The sequence below is a fragment of the Talpa occidentalis genome, unplaced genomic scaffold, assembly GCF_014898055.3.
Source record: "Talpa occidentalis isolate TD23 unplaced genomic scaffold, MPIMG_talOcc4v2.1 talOcc4.12, whole genome shotgun sequence".
Classification (NCBI taxonomy): Eukaryota; Metazoa; Chordata; class Mammalia; order Eulipotyphla; family Talpidae; genus Talpa; species Talpa occidentalis.
The window spans coordinates 81,504,805-81,522,531 of NW_023601212.1; the positions used below are offsets into that span (position 1 = coordinate 81,504,805).

Below are 17,727 nucleotides of genomic sequence, written 5' to 3' on the forward strand. Positions count from 1 at the left end.
GTTTTATTTTCCAGCCCTCTGACATTTATTATCTACAAGAATATTCCATATCCAGAATGTAAGCCTTCTGGGGCCAGGCTCTGCCGTGTTCACGGCTGTATCTCAATGCCTTGGAGAGGGTCTGACACATGCCAGATACTCAGTCAATGAGTATGTGATATGCTGGAGTTGAGTAGCTTCTCCGTTTCTTCAGGATCATATGAAGTAGAGAAAAGGATTGCCGTGAGGATCAAATGAGTCGGTATCTGTAAATTTGCTTGAAATAGTGGCCCTGTTCCAAAGCAGATGCAATGTGAGTGTTATTGCTTTCTGGTGAGGAACAAATGGATGCTCCCACTAGGGTAGCCTAGTGTAGTAGAAGGAATGCTGGGGCAAGTGATGAGTGTTCTAGTTCTGGCCCCACCACCTTCCACAGATCCACAAACCTCTTTTCCTCGATTTTCTCATCTGTACAACAAAGTGAGTGACCCATATCATGGGTAGAGATTGTCCCTCCACAAGCAAGGAAGACTAAGCCTGGTAGTGCTCAGGAGTCAGAGTCTTGAACAACCTGTTTCCTTGATACAGAAAGAAGACAGTTTCAGGGCTTTTGTTAGCATCAAAGGAAATAACAAAAATCAAATTTACCTCAGTGCCTGGCACTTGGTAACTCCTCAAGAAACAGAACCTATCAAGTAACACTTTGCTGCTACTTTGATTACTTGAATGGTATTTGAAATAGTGAAATAGTATTTGTTTGAAAATGATCTACTTTACTCACTGGAGTTCCTTCTCTGCCTTGCTTCCTGAGTGCTGTCGGGTAGAGGATTTACCATATGTTCTGGTTCCTAATTTAGACTTCTCTGATGCAAGGGAATTCAGTGGGTTATAAAGATAACTTGACATATAGTGAGATGGGCATTTTATGATATGCGATACTTAGAAACTTCTGTACGCTGCTCATCTAGGGTTACTTGAAACGACCACTTAGTTATTTGGGGATTTCAATGATAGAGGTTGAGGATCAGAGAAGTGATTGTCCAAAGTGGTTCCCCCATAAAAAGCACTATTTTTTAAGTTTCCGGTTCAATTTAATACCCAGGGGAAATCCACTACTTCCTCGTGTATCCCCTAAAATCTTGAAAAAACCCGTAATCTCAGGCTCATTCAACGGAGCGCCCTAGAGAGTCAGGCATGTGCCAGACCCTCTCCAAGGCATTGAGACAGAGCCGAGAACACGGCAGAGCCCGGCCCCAGAAGGCTTACATTCTGGATATGGAATATTCTCATAGATAATAAATGTCAGAGAGCTGGAAAATAAAGCAAGGTGCGATGCTGGTGGAAGCCTTTGGAACAGGGCCACTATTTCAATCAAATTTACAGATACTGACTCATTTGAGCCTCACATACTCAATGACTCCTTTTGCTGGCACGTGCAGCCCTCCCAGCTCCCCCCCTCCCTTGGCCGGGGAAACCACGCCCTTCCGGAATAGTCCCCGCCCCTTCCGCCGGGAGCCCCGCCCCCAGGCGCCATGCTCCCGGACGCCTGGGCAGGTACCACTGAGGTAATGGGGTGGTGGCCTGGGGCGACCGGGTTAGCCGCTGCCTGTCCCCACCCTCTCTCAGTTTGAGCTCATCCTTAATGTCTGCGGACTCTAAGTTCTCCGTGACCTCCAGGGGAGCGTTCACCGTACCCCGCACCCACCGTCTCGTCCTCGGTTCCCTGCAGACCCAGAAGGTGGCGCGGTCCGGGGCGGGACCTGAGGCGGCAGGGGCTGGGCCTCCACAGCCTACGGAACCCTGCCAGTGTGGCGCGCGCCGTGGGAGGGAGTCGCGGTCATAGGTCCTGACGAGTCGGGGCGTGGGGTGAGGGGCCGGCGGCCAGGGGAGCAGCCGGGGAGCGGCGTGAAACCCTTCTGGACGTTCTGGTGACCCGGGCGCACAGAGCCACCTGACTCGGAACCGCAGGGAGCGCTCCTTCCACGGGGCCCTAAGCTCGCCGGGGTTGGACTGACGGTCAGTCGGCTGGGACAGTCAACTCCAGCCCAAGGGGCCGACCTCCCCATGATAGAGTCACTGACTGCCCTTATTACCCTTAACGCCTGCGAGGCCATCCTGACTGCAGGGCACCGCATCCCCTGCTGGACCCTGCACGCAGATGCACACCCACGCCGAGGAGGGACTGGCACTGGACAGAGAACCTGGACCTCTGGGCACACTGCTGACACGCACACACGCACACACCGATCCCGGGAGGGGCAGACACTTCTGTGTGACTGAGGCTTTCCTACCCCTGTATTTGTGGCTGACTCCAGGATGCACGCACCCCCCCTTCCCCTCCCCCCCCCCACACATTGTGGCCCAGCTGGTAGCCTAGGTGAGCTTCTTAGTGTTCCTCTCCAGCAATGTCCAAAGTTAGCATTCTTTGAGCTCCTAAGGCCTCTGGTTTACACCAAACTCTTCCAGCCCTATGGCCTGGACTCACAGCTCCAACCAGGTTGAGGCTTTGTGTCCATTTGGGCGGCTGGAAGCTTCCCTCTAAGGATCAGGTTCTTCACCCTTGGCCTGAGATGAAAGTTCTGGTACTTGAGTGGGCCTGGGGCCACCCTGTTACTAGGACCCGCATTGTGGTCTGGCCTTGACATTTTATTTGCAGGGTCCCCTGGCGTCACCATGGATCCAGAGTGCTCCAGGTTACTCCCACCCCTCTGTGCCCTTCTGGCTGACCCCAGGCAGCCAGTGGCAGATGACACCTGTTTGGAAAAGCTGCTGGATTGGTTTAAAACGGTAACTGAAGCAGGTAAGCACGAGTGTGCTGTTGTTGACTTTCCCCAGAAACCAAGGGTAATATGCAGAGTATGGGACAAGGTGCAGGAGGCTTCCTTTCACGACCCAAAGACTCCCTTGACTAATTGGGACACATCAAGCTCAAACCTGGGGAGTGACCAGGAGAACTCAAGCTGGAAGTCCTTAGCTGACTCAGCTGTGATTCAGACCTCCTGCCCAGTTCATGCTGGGTGGCTGCGGAGGATAAGGACACATATTTTGTTGTTCTCATTGCATTATTTTGTTTGTTTTAAGAAATCAGTTTTTTTTTTCTTTCTGTTTATGACTTGAACAATACAAAGGAGCAAAGAGGAAAATTAAGCCATCATTAACAATTTCACTCCCAGCCTTTTTCTCTAACACATTATTTTCTTATAAAAATCATTTTGCACTGTAAATGCCATTTGGTGTCACGCTTTTACTCACTTACCATTATAGTGGGTGTTTTCCCCATGAAACACATGGATTTTATTGACTTTATGTCATTTACCGTGTGAGTGGATCATAATGTATACAGTCACTCCACTATTGTTAGATGCTTGTGTTTGTAAAGTTTGTGATTGTAAATAATGCCATAGTGGCATTCCTTGCACATAAATCTCATCTAACTGTGCTCTTGACTGATAATTACTTTAGGGTAGAGTCCATGTCATTAATTTCTGCTACTTGTTATTTTCCTTGGTTTATCTTGTTTCTGTTAGTCTTCAAGATGAATAATAGGTTTTTCTTGTTTCCTAATATTTGCATTCAAGGCTACAATTTTTCTGAAAGTATAACTTCAGCTGTATCCTGCAAGTTTCATTATGTACTGCTTTCATTATAATTTAGTTCCAGAGGGCCTCCCCGGTGGCGCAGTGGTTGAGCGCTGGCTTGCGAAGCTGCCCACAGCCTCTGCAGCGCCGGTTTGATTCCTGGCTGCTCCCTGGCCACCAGAGGAGGGTCCCACATGGCGCGCGGACCTCTCCTGCCGCCAGTTGCTCCCCTCAGCAGTGTACTTTGGTCCTTCTGCCTGTTCTGCTCCCCGCTCTGGCTCTGGTGAATTCTCTCACCCTCCCGCTCTTCTGACTGTACCCAGTGCTTGTATAAATAAATAAATAAATCTTAAAAAAAAAATAATAATTTGGTTCCAGATACTGTAGCTTTTCAGTGTTATTTTTCTTCACTAATAAATTATTTAAAAGAGCATCCTTTAGATTAAAATTTTTTTTCATTCTTTTTATTATTGGTTTCTAATTTATTTCATGGAGTTAAGAAATACCTATATTTTGATACTTTTGAAAAAATATTCATCCAGATTTAGTAGATGAGACTTTTTTTAAAAAAGATTTTTATTTATTTATTTTTAAATATTTTTGTATAGAAGAACTGGGGTTTAGGTCAGAGGTATGTCGGGGGAGTGTATGTGTGTGTGAGGATTCACCAGAGACATTGGGGAGCAGAACTGGAAAATCTACTGAAATACCCTGCTAAGGGGAACAGCAGGCGAAACAGGAGAGGTCCCTGGCTGAACTCAGGCCACAGTGGTGGGCCTTCGTGGTGGTAGGACTGAGACTTAATCTCTAGGCCACCAGGGAGGTCCCTGTTGAGGCCTTTGTTGTGGAATAGTACACAGGCAAATTTTGCATATGCTCTGTAGATTTCCCTGTATGGTGCTATGTTGGGTGTTTGTAAGATCCTCATGTAGGGTCCTCAACCTACAGTTTGTAGTAAAATTTTTTCAATTCTTTCTAAACAGTTTATTTGAGATATAATTTATGTACTACGCAATTGATCAATTTAACATGTACAATTCAGTGACATTTTAAATTGACTGGGTTGTACAGCCATGACCACAATCTAATTTGCAACAGTTTCATCCCTCTTCCCCCAAGGAAACCTGGTACCCACTAGCAGTCACTGCCTACTTACTTTACTACTTATACCTTAGTTCATGTTATTTAATCCTGCTTTTCTTGCCTATTTGTTTGCTTAATTGTTTCTGAGAGCTGTGTAAAAATCCCATACTTTTTTTTTTTGAAATTCTGCCCTTTTTGTTTTGTTTACTTTCAGGTGGGTTAGGTATGTGCATTATATCTTCCTGGGCTTTGTCTCCTTGGACAGTGGTTTTCTTTCAAAAGCACCATAATGAGCTTTGCTTTAAAGTTGGCTCTGTTACTCTTGCTGTCCCACCATTTAAAATTAGAGTTTGCTCACCCTGCCTTTTTTTATTTCTTTTTTCCTCAGCTTTCTGTGTTGTCACTCTTCATTTCTTCTTGTAAACAGTAGATTGGAAGTCTTTGGGTCTTATTTTCATCTAAGAGCTCTTTTGTATTTTTCATTTGTTGAGATTACTTTTCTGTTTGAAACTGTTTTCACTATATATATTTTTAACATTTTCCATGCCTTGTCTTTGTCTTTGTTTACTTTCCACCCCTCCATTTGATTGCTAGAGCTTTTGTTTTGTTCATTTTTCTTCTGGTTTTTGAAGTCATGCATTCCATTTATGTTCATTAGTGGTTAACCAACCTGGATTTTAAACGTCAAAAGTTAGAATTGTCTATCCTCTGTTCATCTCTAAATAAAGTCCTTAGAGCACATTACCTCCACATACTTTTAACATAGTACAATTGTCTGTGTAATGTTAATCTTATTTAGTAGACAGGAGAGGCCTGCTATTGCTATGCCATGTGGGTTGCCCCCTGGCTGGCCTGGGATCGAACTTGTGATGCAGTGGCTGGTGACAGCCCGACAGTGCCGTCTTTAACCCCTGTGCCACCAGGGAGGTCCCCAGAAGTTTTTTAATTGGTAAAGTCAGTCCTGTTTTAAATTTAAATTTATTGGTCTCTTTGCTTCTTCTCTCTTCTTTACTCATTTTCTTTCTTATTGATAGTTTTAGTAGTTCTTTTAGCAAGGGCTTGTCCCAGCTTTGCCTCAAAATGTCTTTCTTCCTTGTGAGTGCGCTTTTGAACAACAGTGTAGTTAGGTGTAGAAATTTTGGATGCCAGGTCTGGAAACGAATACCCATCCATTATATTTCTTTGCATCCAGTTCTCTCAGTTTAAGATAAAAAGATCCATTTGAGAAGTAAAAGTAGAAGTTTGCGTTTCTTTTTCATAATCAACTAGACAGTATGTATTTTTCAGATTTGATGGCCATTCATATTTCCTGTCTATGTCCTTTCCCCATTGTTGAGGTTGCTTTCTGGTTTGTCCCCCCTAATTGAATTGAAGTTATGAACCCTTTGCTGCAAACAGTTCCTCCCAGTGAGACTGCTAAATCTCACTGCTTGAGAGCAGAGTGACCTGGGAGTTGCTGGAAGAACCATCCCTTAGGGGGACATGTAGTGCTCTGCCCAAGTGACATGCTTCCCCACTGGGCCATCTCCAGGGTCCAGTCTTTTGTTATTACAGGAGAATCCTTGCCTGGTAGAGCTGCTATTCCATATGCTGAAACCCCTGGACCTTCACTCCAGAGTCCTCTCCTTCTCACTCCGCCTCACAGGAGTATTTGCAGCCCAGGAAGACTGCTTCCAGTATCTTCAGGTGAGCCTGGTCCCTGCCCCCTCAGCGACCCACCAAGAGGTGCACCCTCCCATTGTGAACTAGCTATGACTTTGGTGGGGTTTAGGGAAGGCCCTTTAGGTCATAGCAGATTCCACAGAGGGCCTCCCCTGTGAGCTAAAGGCAGCAACCACCTCTTAGAGCCTCTGGGTCACTGTAGAGTTAGACTCTTCATCCTTGAGTAATTGAAAGTATGTCTTTGTGATCCCATGGTCCTTTATTCTGGAGTCCAAGGTGAGTAGAGGGTTTCATCCCTTGAAGGTGGGGCTGTAGCTGAACAGGATACCCAATGGCTTGGACTAGGCAAGGCTCTGACCTCCATTGTTAGAGTCAAGACAAGTAAAACTCAGAGTGAATAACTACACCCATGAGGGTCTGTTAATAATAGGCAGCACCAGGTTCTCTACTGAAATCTAGTGGCCAACACAAATCTTATGTGTGTGGTAAGAAATATGAGAAATGTATAATGGTACTGTGAAATTCATAAACTGTCGGGGACTGAGGAGCAATCATCTCCATGTTGTGGGCTTGGAGCTGGGTTGTAGAGTTTGGACAGGTGAGGACAGATAGGATAGGACCTCCCCTGAAGGAGGGTACGTACCCTGGAAGACTCCACATGCTAAGCTTTGGAGTTGAGCAGGCTATAGAGAGGTTGGGGTCCTTGAACTGCTGTCATTGGCAGAGGTAGGCCTTGGAGGTAAAGTGATAGTAATGTTGGGAGAATTCCTGAAGTGAACTGTAACAGGGTTATGAACCTTCATTTAAAACCCAACTCTTCCCCTGGAGTACTGCCACTGGGAGGCAGAATGAGCAGCCATGACTGCCACTGACCTGCAGTGGTCTACCTGCCACCTCCCAAGCACACCTGCTCACGGGCACGTTGTAGCAGCAGCTTGTGAGAAAGTTCCCCAGAGAAGTGCCTCTGCCAGCCCTGAGTAACAGGAAAGTCATCTGTGCTGCTTGTCTCTGGGAACATGCCCAGGTAATCACTTCCTTCTCTGCTTCCCAGCAGGGGGAGTTGCTGCCTGGCCTCTTTGGAGAGGCAGGCCCCCTGGGCCAAGCAGCCTGGACTGCCCCTGGTGTGCGCAGTGGCTGGATCCAGGGCCTGCGCTCCCTGGCCCAGCACCCCAGTGCCCTACACTTCCTGGCCAACTGTGGTGAGTGTCTGTCTGCTTTCATCTCTGGCCTTGTCGTGCTCACTGCTGTGTGACCCCAGGGAAATCACTATACCTTGCTGGGCCTCCTCTCATCTGTGGAAGTGACTGATAATCATAAGGCTGTTGTGAGGAATACATGCATCACACCAGGAAGGGCAAACGCCTCTTGAGGGTCACACCTGTGACTTGTATGGCAGCCAAGTCAGGCCACTGGGAGGCTTTGAAACTAATCAGAAAGACTCCAAACCTCCATGGTTTCAAGCAGGAGGAGATGGTGCCAGGGGCCTTGGAAAGCCTTTTTTCTTTTCTTTTTTTTTTAAAGATTGATTTATTTATACAAGCACCAGGTACAGTCAGAAGTGCGGGAGGGTGAGAGAATTCACCAGAGCCAGAGCGGGGAGCAGAACAGGCAGAAGGACCAAAGTACACTGCTGAGGGGAGCAGCGGGCGGCAGGAGAGGTCTGCACGCCATGTGGGACCCTCACCCAGCGGCCGGGAATCAAACCTGTGCCGCAGAGGCCGCGGGCAGCCTTGCAACCCAGTGCTCAACTGCTGTGCCACCGGGGAGGCCCAGAAAGCCTTTTTTCTGACTCCTCAACTCTGAGCCTGGGGGAGGGCGGGAATGGGGCTTCCTGAATGTGCTATTTTTAAGTCTTTTCCTGAGTCTGGTGACAAGTCCCTCAGTGATGTAGTCTCTGGTGGCTACATCAGACTGTTCATCTGACCCCTGTCTTCTCCACCCCTCATCCCCTCCCCAAGGTGCTGTTGATACCATCTTCTCCCTTCAGGGAGACCCCAGCCTGTTTGTGGCCTCGGCAGCCAGCCAGCTCCTGGTGCACATCCTTGCTCTGTCAATGCGCAGCCTACCTGGGGAGCATCCTAGCCCACAGACTGCCGACTGGCCGCCGTGTGCCCAGAAGATCGTGGGTCACATTGAAGAGTCCTTGCGCTCGATGGTTCCTCCAAGGATCACACAGGCCCTGAACGTCCTGACTACCACTTTTGGGCACTGCCACAGTCCATGGGCCGAAGTCCTTTGGGTGCAGCTGAGTCCCCTTGTGACCTGTCTGCTTGAGAAAGACCCTGTCCCGGCCGCACACTCGCTGGTGGACCTTCTCCTCAGCGTGGCCCGGTCAGGTCCCGGGGGCACAACTGGGGGCACATGGGAGTGGGAGTGCAACTGGGAACAGTCCAAACCCAGAGGGGTTCTGAAAGCCCACAGACTTAGGAAAGACCCTCTGTCTTAGCTGGGTACACCAGCCTCAGGCCTTGTAGCCCCACTGGGCACCCTAGGGACTTTGGTGTGGGGTAGAGGGATAATGTTCTCTTTCTGTGTCTCCTGCAGTTCTCCTGTATTGAGTTCATCAGACTGTGGCCTGTGGGAGATACTGGCACAGACACTGAGCCACCTGAACCCTACACATGCAGGGCCTCTGGCTTTGGGGATCCTGAAACTGCAGGACTGGTAAGGATTGGGGTTTATTTTGTGCAAGTGCAGGTAAAACGGTCTCCAGTATGGCCATCATAAGCAGGGAACTTCCCAAGAACCTTCTGAGACCAGAGAACAGTCAGAGGCAGTGCAGACATGTCATCAAGACAGTGCTATAGGCTATGGCTTCTGTTCTCTCTTTAGTGACATACTTTATTCTACTTAATTCTCTGGCTCCCCAGAGAAAAAGCAACTCTTGGAGATGCTCTACTCAGAGTGGGTTTGGTCAAACCCAGGACCCCTTACTCTGCTGCTCTCTATCCCCCTCCTTAGCAACCGTAGCTTGTGGATTTTGGGCCATCACCCTGTGCACACACCAGGGTGGGTGTTAGGGGCCATTCGGTATGGGTGGGGGAGGGGCTGGTGAACAGGGGCACTCTGGACAGCTTCCTGGAAGGGAGGGAGGAAGAATGAGGAAAGCCTTTCAGGGTTCTAGGTGGTCATGTTGGCCCAGATTAAGGGTGAAAGTTGCCCCAGGACCCACTTTGCAGAGGGACTAGGAATGCAATGTAGGCCCTCTCTGGGCTCCAGGCTCTCCCAGTGTTCAGAGAGAGGGAGCAGTCCAAAGGGAAAATGATGGGTGAGTGGCTAGCCTGGAAGGACAGCTCTGTGCTGGCATCGTCTCCTACCCAATCCCAGCCCATGCACTTGGGACAGGTGCTTCCAGAACGTTGAAAAGGATAGCTCAACTGAACCAGAGATGAATCACTAGAATGCCCCTGGAAGGAGGGGACCTCAGTCCCTATGGCCACTGCCCATTGGGTTGGGTATGGCTAGGCCTTCATTCTTTGGGGCTTGGGGAGATGCTTTCTAGCAGCTCCCAAGGAGTCTACACCAGTAGTCCACATATTGCAGGGAAGTTGTTTGTCCAGAGGGTGTCCAGATCCCCAGTACCAGGCCCTTTGCTCCAGACTTGCTAGGGCCATTAGTGGGGCAACCAGCATGCCTCAATACTGGGGTGTGCTCACTGTGTCCTCTGTCTCCAGCCAACAGGCACTGAGGGCCCAGGCCTTTGGTGTTCTCCTCCAGCCCCTCGCCTGTATCCTGAAAGCCACAACTCAGGCTCCTGGGCTCCCAGGTATACTATTTTGGAAGTCTGGGCAGGTGTGGGAGGGCGGAACCCTGGGTCTGGACATGTCCCTGGCTTGGGATAAGCTGATGGATAGCAGAGTAACAGGCTTGTCCCCAAATAAGAGTGAAGATGACCAGGGCATTATCCCAGGTGTGACTTTGCCCTTTATGTCTCTACCCCAGAGTTAATGGGGCTGTGCCATCACTGGTGGGCATCATCTGGACTGGCCCCAGAACAACGGCTTTTCACCCCCATCGCAGACTCTGGTAGTTGGTGCTTCCTGACCCAGGACAGACACGTGATCTGGCACTGGTGCTAGAAAGCCCTACAGATAGGTTTAGAGCCTGTCTCTGGCCAGTCTGATGTCACCCTGCTCCAGCCACCCATTCTGAGCCTCAGAGTCCTCCCGTCAGAATCCTGGTCTCTGTCATGGGGTGCTGGCATGGGGGTGGGAAGACCTATTGTAGCCATATAGAAAATGCCCGCTCACTGGGAGTTGTTTCTGGTTTGGCCTCTAGCTTTGCTGGATGGGACTGAGGGTGACTCAGTGACAATGGATGTGCTTCTGTCCTCCAAGTCAGCCTATGTGGGTCTCCTGTGCCGGACTCTGGCCCACCTGGAGTTGCTGCAGCCACTGGTAGGTGTGGCCCTGGCTGCTCATGTTAGCTCAGACCATGGGTAAAGTGGCTCCAGGACCAACTCCTTAGTGGGGCTAGGTATTGACTCAAGCCTAGCTCTGGGGGCTCCTGATGTTTAGATAGAGGGAGTGATTGAAAGGGAGAGTGAAGCATGGGGCAGCAGCCTGGAAGGAGACCTTTGAGCCTACACTGAACAACCCTTCTTCCCCAGCCTCAGTGTCCTTTGCCGTGGCCCCAGGCGCCTCTCCTTGGAGCGGTGGTGACAGTATTGAGGTTCTGCAATGGCTCAGCAGCCCCCACCTCTGATGTGGGGGGCCGCCTCTGTGCCATCCTGGTGGGCTGTGTCCGGGTCCAGCGAGCAGCCCTGGACTTCCTGGGGACTCTGTCTCAGGGAACAGGTGAGCGAGAACATTTCTCTTGCACAACTTGGGTGTCATGCCTGTGCCTTCTGCTAGAGCCACGCGGGACTGATGTCTTGCATTCATCCCTGGGGCGGTGGGACTCCGAGTCAGCGCCATCTGTCCGCTGCTCTCTTTGGATTAACATGCTTCCTCCTGTGCTGGGGAGGTCAAGGGTGAGGGACTGGTGTTCCTCATTCATCTGCATCTCTCACAGGCCCACCAGAGTTGGTGACACAGGTGTTTGCCATTCTCCTGGAATATCTCCAGAGCCCTGACTCCAGCCCCACGGTACAGGCATGGGTGCAAGGGGGAAGGGAGAGGAGAAGGGGAGCAGAAATGGGGAACCCTTGCAGGCCCTAGGTGGGGCCTGAGCTGTTTTGTGAAGTGCTTGCTAGGGCCCAGAGTCAGTGAAGATGGAATACTAGGTTGTACTGGGTTGTGGAAGCAGGAAATTATCAACTGGAGCCAGAAGGCTCCTGTGCTTTGGGCCCAAACTCTTAACATCTGCAAAACACCCCTGTCCTTGTTCCCCACCATCAGGCTTTGGTGGATGCAGCATTGATGCTCATACTGCCAAGTAGACGGTGGGAAATTTGGGTGACAGGCTTGGTGAAAAAGCTGCCCCAGATAGTTTCTTGTGTCTCAGTATAGAAATCTCATTTTCCTAGTTTGGGTGTCCTCACGAGGCTACCCCCTCCTCCCTGAGTTTGGGATGCCAGTTTTTCCAACTCCAGATGCTTGTGCCTCATAAGGTCAAAGTCACTGTTCCTTTCCCTGTACCCTGTCCCCATGCTGTGCCCCAGGGCAGGGGCAGGGGACACAGGAGAAGTGACAGGGGCTGATGGGAGCTGATCAGGGCAGGTTGTCCAGCTTGCCCCTCCCTCATGGCTCTCAGCTCTGCTCTGCCTATTTCAGGTTCTGAAAAAGACCTTCCAGGCCACAATGGGGTGGCTCCTGAGCTCACCCATGACCCCCAGCAGTTGTGATCTAGACTTTCCTATCCAGCTGTTCCTCAAAGGTAACCCTGGCTGTTCCTGGGGTAAACTTTGGGAGTCACAAGGGTGGAGGCACCTGGAGGCTGGATGGGAGGACCTGGGCCTCACTGAGTAGCCCCTCCTGCCCCAGAACTGCTCCCTGTGCTGCAGAAGCGCCTGTGCAGCCCCTGCTGGGAGGTGAGAGACTCGAGCCTGGAGTTCTTGACCCAGATAACCAGACACTGGGGAGGTAAGTAAGGACATGGGGGGTGGCCTGGCAGTTTGGCCAGGCCTTAGCACACTGGTCACTTCCTGTTGGCTTTGGGAACTGGGAATACCGTGGTAACCCTCAGGGGAACATGAGGGGAGGCTGCGGGCTCAGCCCTTGGTCACAGCTGGTTGTGGCCACTTGATCCCCAGGGCAGGCTGACTTCAGACGCGTGCTTCTTGCCTCAGAAGTGCCCAAACTTGCCAACCAGCTCCTGAGAGACCCTGAAAGCTACGTCCGCGCAAGTGCAGTGACCACCATGGGGCAGCTCTCTAGTTGGGGGCTGTACACCACCCCCACCAGCTCTGAGCACCCATGGGGCCAGGAGGTAGGAGGCAACACATAACTGTGTGTGACGGATACCTGGGGTGGAGTGGGTCTGCTGTTGTGAATGGTGCAAGGCCAGGCCTCTGCCATGTGCTTCCCCTGTGTTCTTTTGCTCAGCCTCCCAGCACCCCTGTCACCCCCTCACTTGGATGTGGTCAACCCTATTTCACAGATCTGCAAATAGAAGGCTAAGCAGTAATGAAGCCAACTTAGCCTGCTCCTTGCTGTACAGGGTTATCTCTGCAGTACTGTGTCTCGGCGTAAGACCCTCCTAGTTCCCTCTCATCCCTGTGCTCTGTCTTCTAGACAGGACTGCTCATGGAGCTTCTGCACATCCTCTCTGCTGACTCAGAGGGCTTCCCTCGCCGGGCTGCCATGCAGGTCTTCACTGAGTGGCTGAGGGATGGCCATGCTGATGTGGTCACTGACTTGGAGCAGTTTGTGACCAGAGTGCTCCAGGTGGCAAGCCAAGACCTGGATTGGGAAGTCCGGGCCCAGGGCCTGGAGCTGGCACTGGTGTTCCTGGTGCAGATCCTGGGCCAGCCTGGTGCTCATTGTCCCTACACTGCAACCCTTCCCAAGGTGGCCCCACCTGGCCCACAGATCCAGGCCCTACAGTCTCTCTGCCGAGTGCGGCTGTTTGAGTTTGCCTTTCGTGCATTGTTTGACTGTGACCGACCCGTGGCCCAGAAGTCCTGTGACCTCCTCCTTTTCCTGAGGGCCAAGACTGCTCCCTGTGATAACCCACAGGAGGTGGGGAGCAACCCTGACACGGCTGCTGTGGAGGCTGCTCTGCAGAGATGGCAGGCAGGTGAGCAGGGCCAGTCCCTGGGGGACCTGGAGCCTAAGGCTGTGCTTGCTGTGCTGAGATCTCTGGACCTGGAGGGCCTTAGGGGGGCACTGGCAGAGAGCAGTGACCACGTGGAGAAGAGTCCTCAGTCACTGCTGCAGGACATGCTGGCCACCGCAGGCATCTTGGGGGAGAATGAGGCTGACTGCTACTGAGGTGACCTGGGGGCTACTTCCCACCCAGCCTACCCCACTGCACCATATCCCTGCCTTAGGCCCCAGTTATCCTGAGAGCTCCAGCCGGCCTGGCTGCACAGGGAATCCTCCAGGAAAACTGGGACTAGGAAAGACCAGAGAGATCAAAGAGTTCCACATTGTGATGTATTTTTAAAGTCATGGTTTATTTTCTACTCAAAATAAATGGTCTTTGACAGTGCCACTGAGTCAGCACTGTGTTTTGGAAGTGCTCACCTATAGATCCCAGGTCTAGTGGAGCTTAGAGAAGTGTCTGAGGAAGGATTCTTCTGCAGGGCAGGCTTGTGTTTTGTGGACATGAAGGGTGTGGGGTCTCTACTTGGACTCCACTGTGCCCCAGGAATGCCCACAAGTCAGAGAGCAAGCAGCAGACTGGAAAGTGTCTGGCCTTGGACTCTGGCCCCTCGCAATTGTGGTCCCAGGTACAACCAAGACCAGGGAGTTCCAACCTCTGAATCTCCAGGATCACCCTGAGCAGTTCAAAGTCTCCCCTCACACTGACCAGGCAGGATGAGGAGGACTTGAGATCAGGCCAGGCCCTGGGAAGCAAAATGTACACCACCCCAACCCTCCCACTTCCAGGCCCTGTGACCTTGGTACACTGCTTCCTCTTAGAACTTGTTTGCTCATCTGCAAATGGGGATTTTGCCATTTGCTTTCCAGAGGTAATGTTCTAGAGTTCTAAAGAAGAAACCTCAAGAGAATTTAAAAATATTTTTAACTATGTGGACATGGAACAAAATTTGTGTGATAGAGCAGAAGCAGAGCTTAGTAGCAAATTTGGAGCATTGAATTCATATATTAGAAAAAAAGAAACATTTGCACTTTAGAAATCTAGAAAAAGAAGAACAAATTAGATTCTAATCTTCGGCCTTAGGAAGCTAGGAAATTGAAAAAAGAACAAATTTAATTCAAAGTAAGCAGAAAAGGACAATAAACAATGAACTTAAGACCAGGAAAATCAATGGAGAAAATCAAGTAAATCAAAAGCTGGTTCTTTGAAAAGAACAATAAAATTGGTAATCCTGTACGCAGGCTAAGAAAAAAAGGGGACTCAAATAGTTTCTATCAAACAAAAGATGGGGCATCACTACAGATCCCAGACATTAAAAGTATAATAAAGGAAAACTGAATAACTTATACTGGCACATTTGATAACCTGGTGAAATGGACCACTTCCTTGAAAGACAGTCTGCCAAAACTTGCACTAGAAGAGACAGACTATTTGAATAGACTTATCCCTATTAAATTGAATCAGTGATAATAATCTTACAAAAGTGAATTCTATGAAACATCCAAGGAAGAAATGATTCCTATTCTCCACAGTCTCTTCCAGAAGATAGAAGCAAAGGGAGTAATTCCTTACTCATTCTATGAGCCCTACATTTCCCTAATAAAACCAGACATTCCAAAAAAAACTACAGAACAATCTCTTTCATGAATATAGATGCAAAGATCTTCAACAAAATAGCAAATTGAATCTGACAATATTTGAAAAGGATCATAGACCAAGATCAAGTGGGAATTATCCCAGGTGTGCAAGTCTTTTTTTTTTTTTTTTAAAGATTTTTATTTATGTAAGCACTGGGATACAGGCCAGAGGTGCAGGAGGGTGAGAGAATCCATCAGAGACAGAGCAGAGGGCAGAACATGCAGAAGGACCGAAATACACTGCTGAGGGGAGCAGTGGCGAGACAGGAGAGGTCTTTTGCGCCACGTGGGAATCTGTGGCTGGCTGGGAATTGAACTGGTGCTGCGGAGGCTGTGGACAGCTTCACAGCAGTTCTCTCAACCCGCTGCACCACCGGGGCGGCCCCTGCAAGTCTGATTTAACATTTGAAAATCAAGGTAGTGCATCATATCAACAGGATAAAGAAGAAAAATCACTTGATCATATCAATAAATGCAGAAAAAGCATTTGACCAAACCTATCGGTATCCCCAGTTTTCAGGTTAGGCTGAGATGTGAAAGCCCATAGCCTCTGGAAAACCTGTGTCCTTTCCCCACATCAGAGAAACTTCTGGTCTTTTCCTATTCTGCCTGCTTCCCCTAAGTGATTTCACCCTGCCTCCATACACCATCCTCACATTCCACTTACCCAGACTTCTATCTGAGCCCAGGGGCTGTACATTCACTTCCACCTGGCTAGCTGCACTGCATTAAGACAGGACTGTATATGTGACATCATGACACATGACATATGACTTTACCCACTGTCTCTCATTCCTGCAACCACTTCTTAATGGGGCTCATTCCATCATTCTTCCCTCCTACCAGTTGGTTTCCCTTTGGCCAAAGTGATCTATCTGGTCATTGTCACTTCCCTGCTTACAACTATCCACGCTTCCAGTCTGGCACACAACTCTTGAGGCCAGGCTCCTGTCAGCCTCTTCAGCAACTGTCTCTTGCAAAGACGCCAACATGAGACTGTCACCCGGTGTGGGTAGATTTAAGGTCTATAGTGGGGCTCATGAACCTGTGTTTTTAAAAAAATACTTATGCATCCAAGAGCTGGGGTGCAGGCCAGAGGGGTGGGGGTCGGGGGGAATGGGTGAGAGGATTCACCAGAGACACAGTGGGGAGCAGAACAGGTGGACTGACTGGAATACACTGCTGAGGGGTGCAGTCGGCAAGAAGAGAGGTCTTCTGCGCCATGTGGGTCAGCTCCCTGGCTGGGGATTGAACTCATGCTGCAGTGGCTACTGATCACTTCATAGTGCTGACACTTAACCCTTGGTGCCACCAGGGAGGCGCCATACATTCTTTTAAATAATTTCTTTTTTTAAAAAATATTTATGCATACAAGAATTGGGGTACAGGCCAGAGGTGTGGGAGGTGAGAGGATTCACCAGAGACAGAGTGGGGAACAGAACAGGCAGACTGACTGAAATACACTGCTGAGGAGAACAGCGGTTGAGACAGGAGAGGTCTGCTGCGCCATGTGGGTTGCTCCCTGGCCAGGGGATCGAACTCATGCTGCAGTGGCTGTGGATTGCTTCTCAGGTTGTGTCTTAACCCTTGCACCACCAGGGAGGCCCTTAAATAATTTCTTTTTGGGGTACCTGTTTTGTGACGTGTATTTCTGGCATACAACGTTTGACACTGTCATAATCACCAAAGGTGTAGTGTTTGTCCACCACCAAATTGTCCCTCTTATTTCACCCACATTCAACTCCCTTCCATCTGCTAACTACCAGTCTTGAACCTGCATTTTTATCAAGCACCAATGGAAAGCCTGGTGATAAGGTATGTTTTGATGTGTCTTATGATGCCTTCACTGGTGTTCTTGGAGTGTTTACTTAGCATAGACTTAAGCTGGCAGTTGTTTTCTCAGCACACTGAGACTGTGCATTCTGTTACTTCATGGTTGCGGTCAAGAGTCCAGCTATCCACCTAACTGCTGTTCTCTGAAGGCCTGTGTGGCTGCTTTAAAGATTTTTTTTCACTGTTTAGGTTTTCTGCAGTTTTACTGTCATGTAGATGAAAATTTCTTTTTTGTTGGGAGTCACTGGAATGACTGAATCTGTGAATTGGTGTTTTTCATTCAGTTCTGGCAAAAACTATCTTTCAAAATATTTCCTTTGTTCCATAATATGTGTGTGTGTGTGTGTGTGTGTGTGTCCTCTTCCTCTGCTAGAACTCCAATAAAATTCTGAAATCTCACTTTTTCCTCCATCTTTGAATATTTCAGTGTTTTTTTTTTTTTTTAGAGGCATGTTTATTTATTTATTTATTTGTTTTGTTTAGACAAGCACTGGGTACAGTCAGAAGCGCGGGAGGGTGAGAGAATTCACCAGAGTCAGAGTGGGGAGCAGAACAGGCAGAAGGACCGAAGTACGCTGCTGAGGGGAGCAGCGGGCGGCAGGAGAGGTCTGCGCGCCATGTGGGACCCTCCTCTGGTGGCCGGGGAGCAGCCGGGGATCGAACCGGCGCCGCAGAGGCCGCGGGCAGCTTCTCAACCCAGCGCTCAACCGCTGCGCCACCGGGGAGGCCCTATTTCAGTGTTTTCTGTC

The 17,727-nt window shown here is 49.6% G+C and overlaps 1 protein-coding gene across 6 annotated transcripts; it reads left to right on the forward strand.

Annotated features, from left to right (window-relative positions):
* Nucleotides 1-1,495: 1,495 nt before the first annotated feature.
* Nucleotides 1,496-15,264, forward strand: BRAT1 (BRCA1 associated ATM activator 1). 6 transcript variants are annotated; one of them, XM_037507047.2, is made up of 14 exons: nucleotides 1,496-1,544; nucleotides 2,636-2,779; nucleotides 6,172-6,326; nucleotides 7,354-7,501; nucleotides 8,261-8,633; nucleotides 8,847-8,966; nucleotides 9,977-10,068; nucleotides 10,581-10,699; nucleotides 10,912-11,098; nucleotides 11,316-11,389; nucleotides 12,017-12,119; nucleotides 12,227-12,325; nucleotides 12,496-12,671; nucleotides 12,977-15,264. In XM_037507047.2, exons 2-14 carry the CDS (start codon nucleotides 2,653-2,655, stop codon nucleotides 13,673-13,675), a joined length of 2,472 nt encoding a protein of 823 aa, XP_037362944.1. In that variant the 5' UTR covers nucleotides 1,496-1,544; nucleotides 2,636-2,652; the 3' UTR covers nucleotides 13,676-15,264. The 6 variants fall into 6 exon arrangements, with proteins under 6 accessions (XP_037362944.1, XP_037362943.1, XP_037362946.1 ...); XM_037507046.2 differs by having other exon boundaries at nucleotides 1,501-1,533; XM_037507049.2 differs by lacking the exon at nucleotides 1,496-1,544 and adding an exon at nucleotides 1,558-1,717.
* Nucleotides 15,265-17,727: the final 2,463 nt, after the last annotated feature.

What these genes read in the sequence shown, in the direction of transcription:
- BRAT1 (XM_037507046.2), top strand. Translation starts at nt 1,512, where the DNA reads ATGCTCCCGGACGCCTGGGCAG. An exon ending in CTTCTCCTCAGCGTGGCCCG is followed by an intron (nt 8,634 to 8,846) that starts GTCAGGTCCCGG and finishes TGTCTCCTGCAG; the next exon opens with TTCTCCTGTATTGAGTTCAT. An exon ending in TATCCAGCTGTTCCTCAAAG is followed by an intron (nt 12,120 to 12,226) that starts GTAACCCTGGCT and finishes CTCCTGCCCCAG; the next exon opens with AACTGCTCCCTGTGCTGCAG.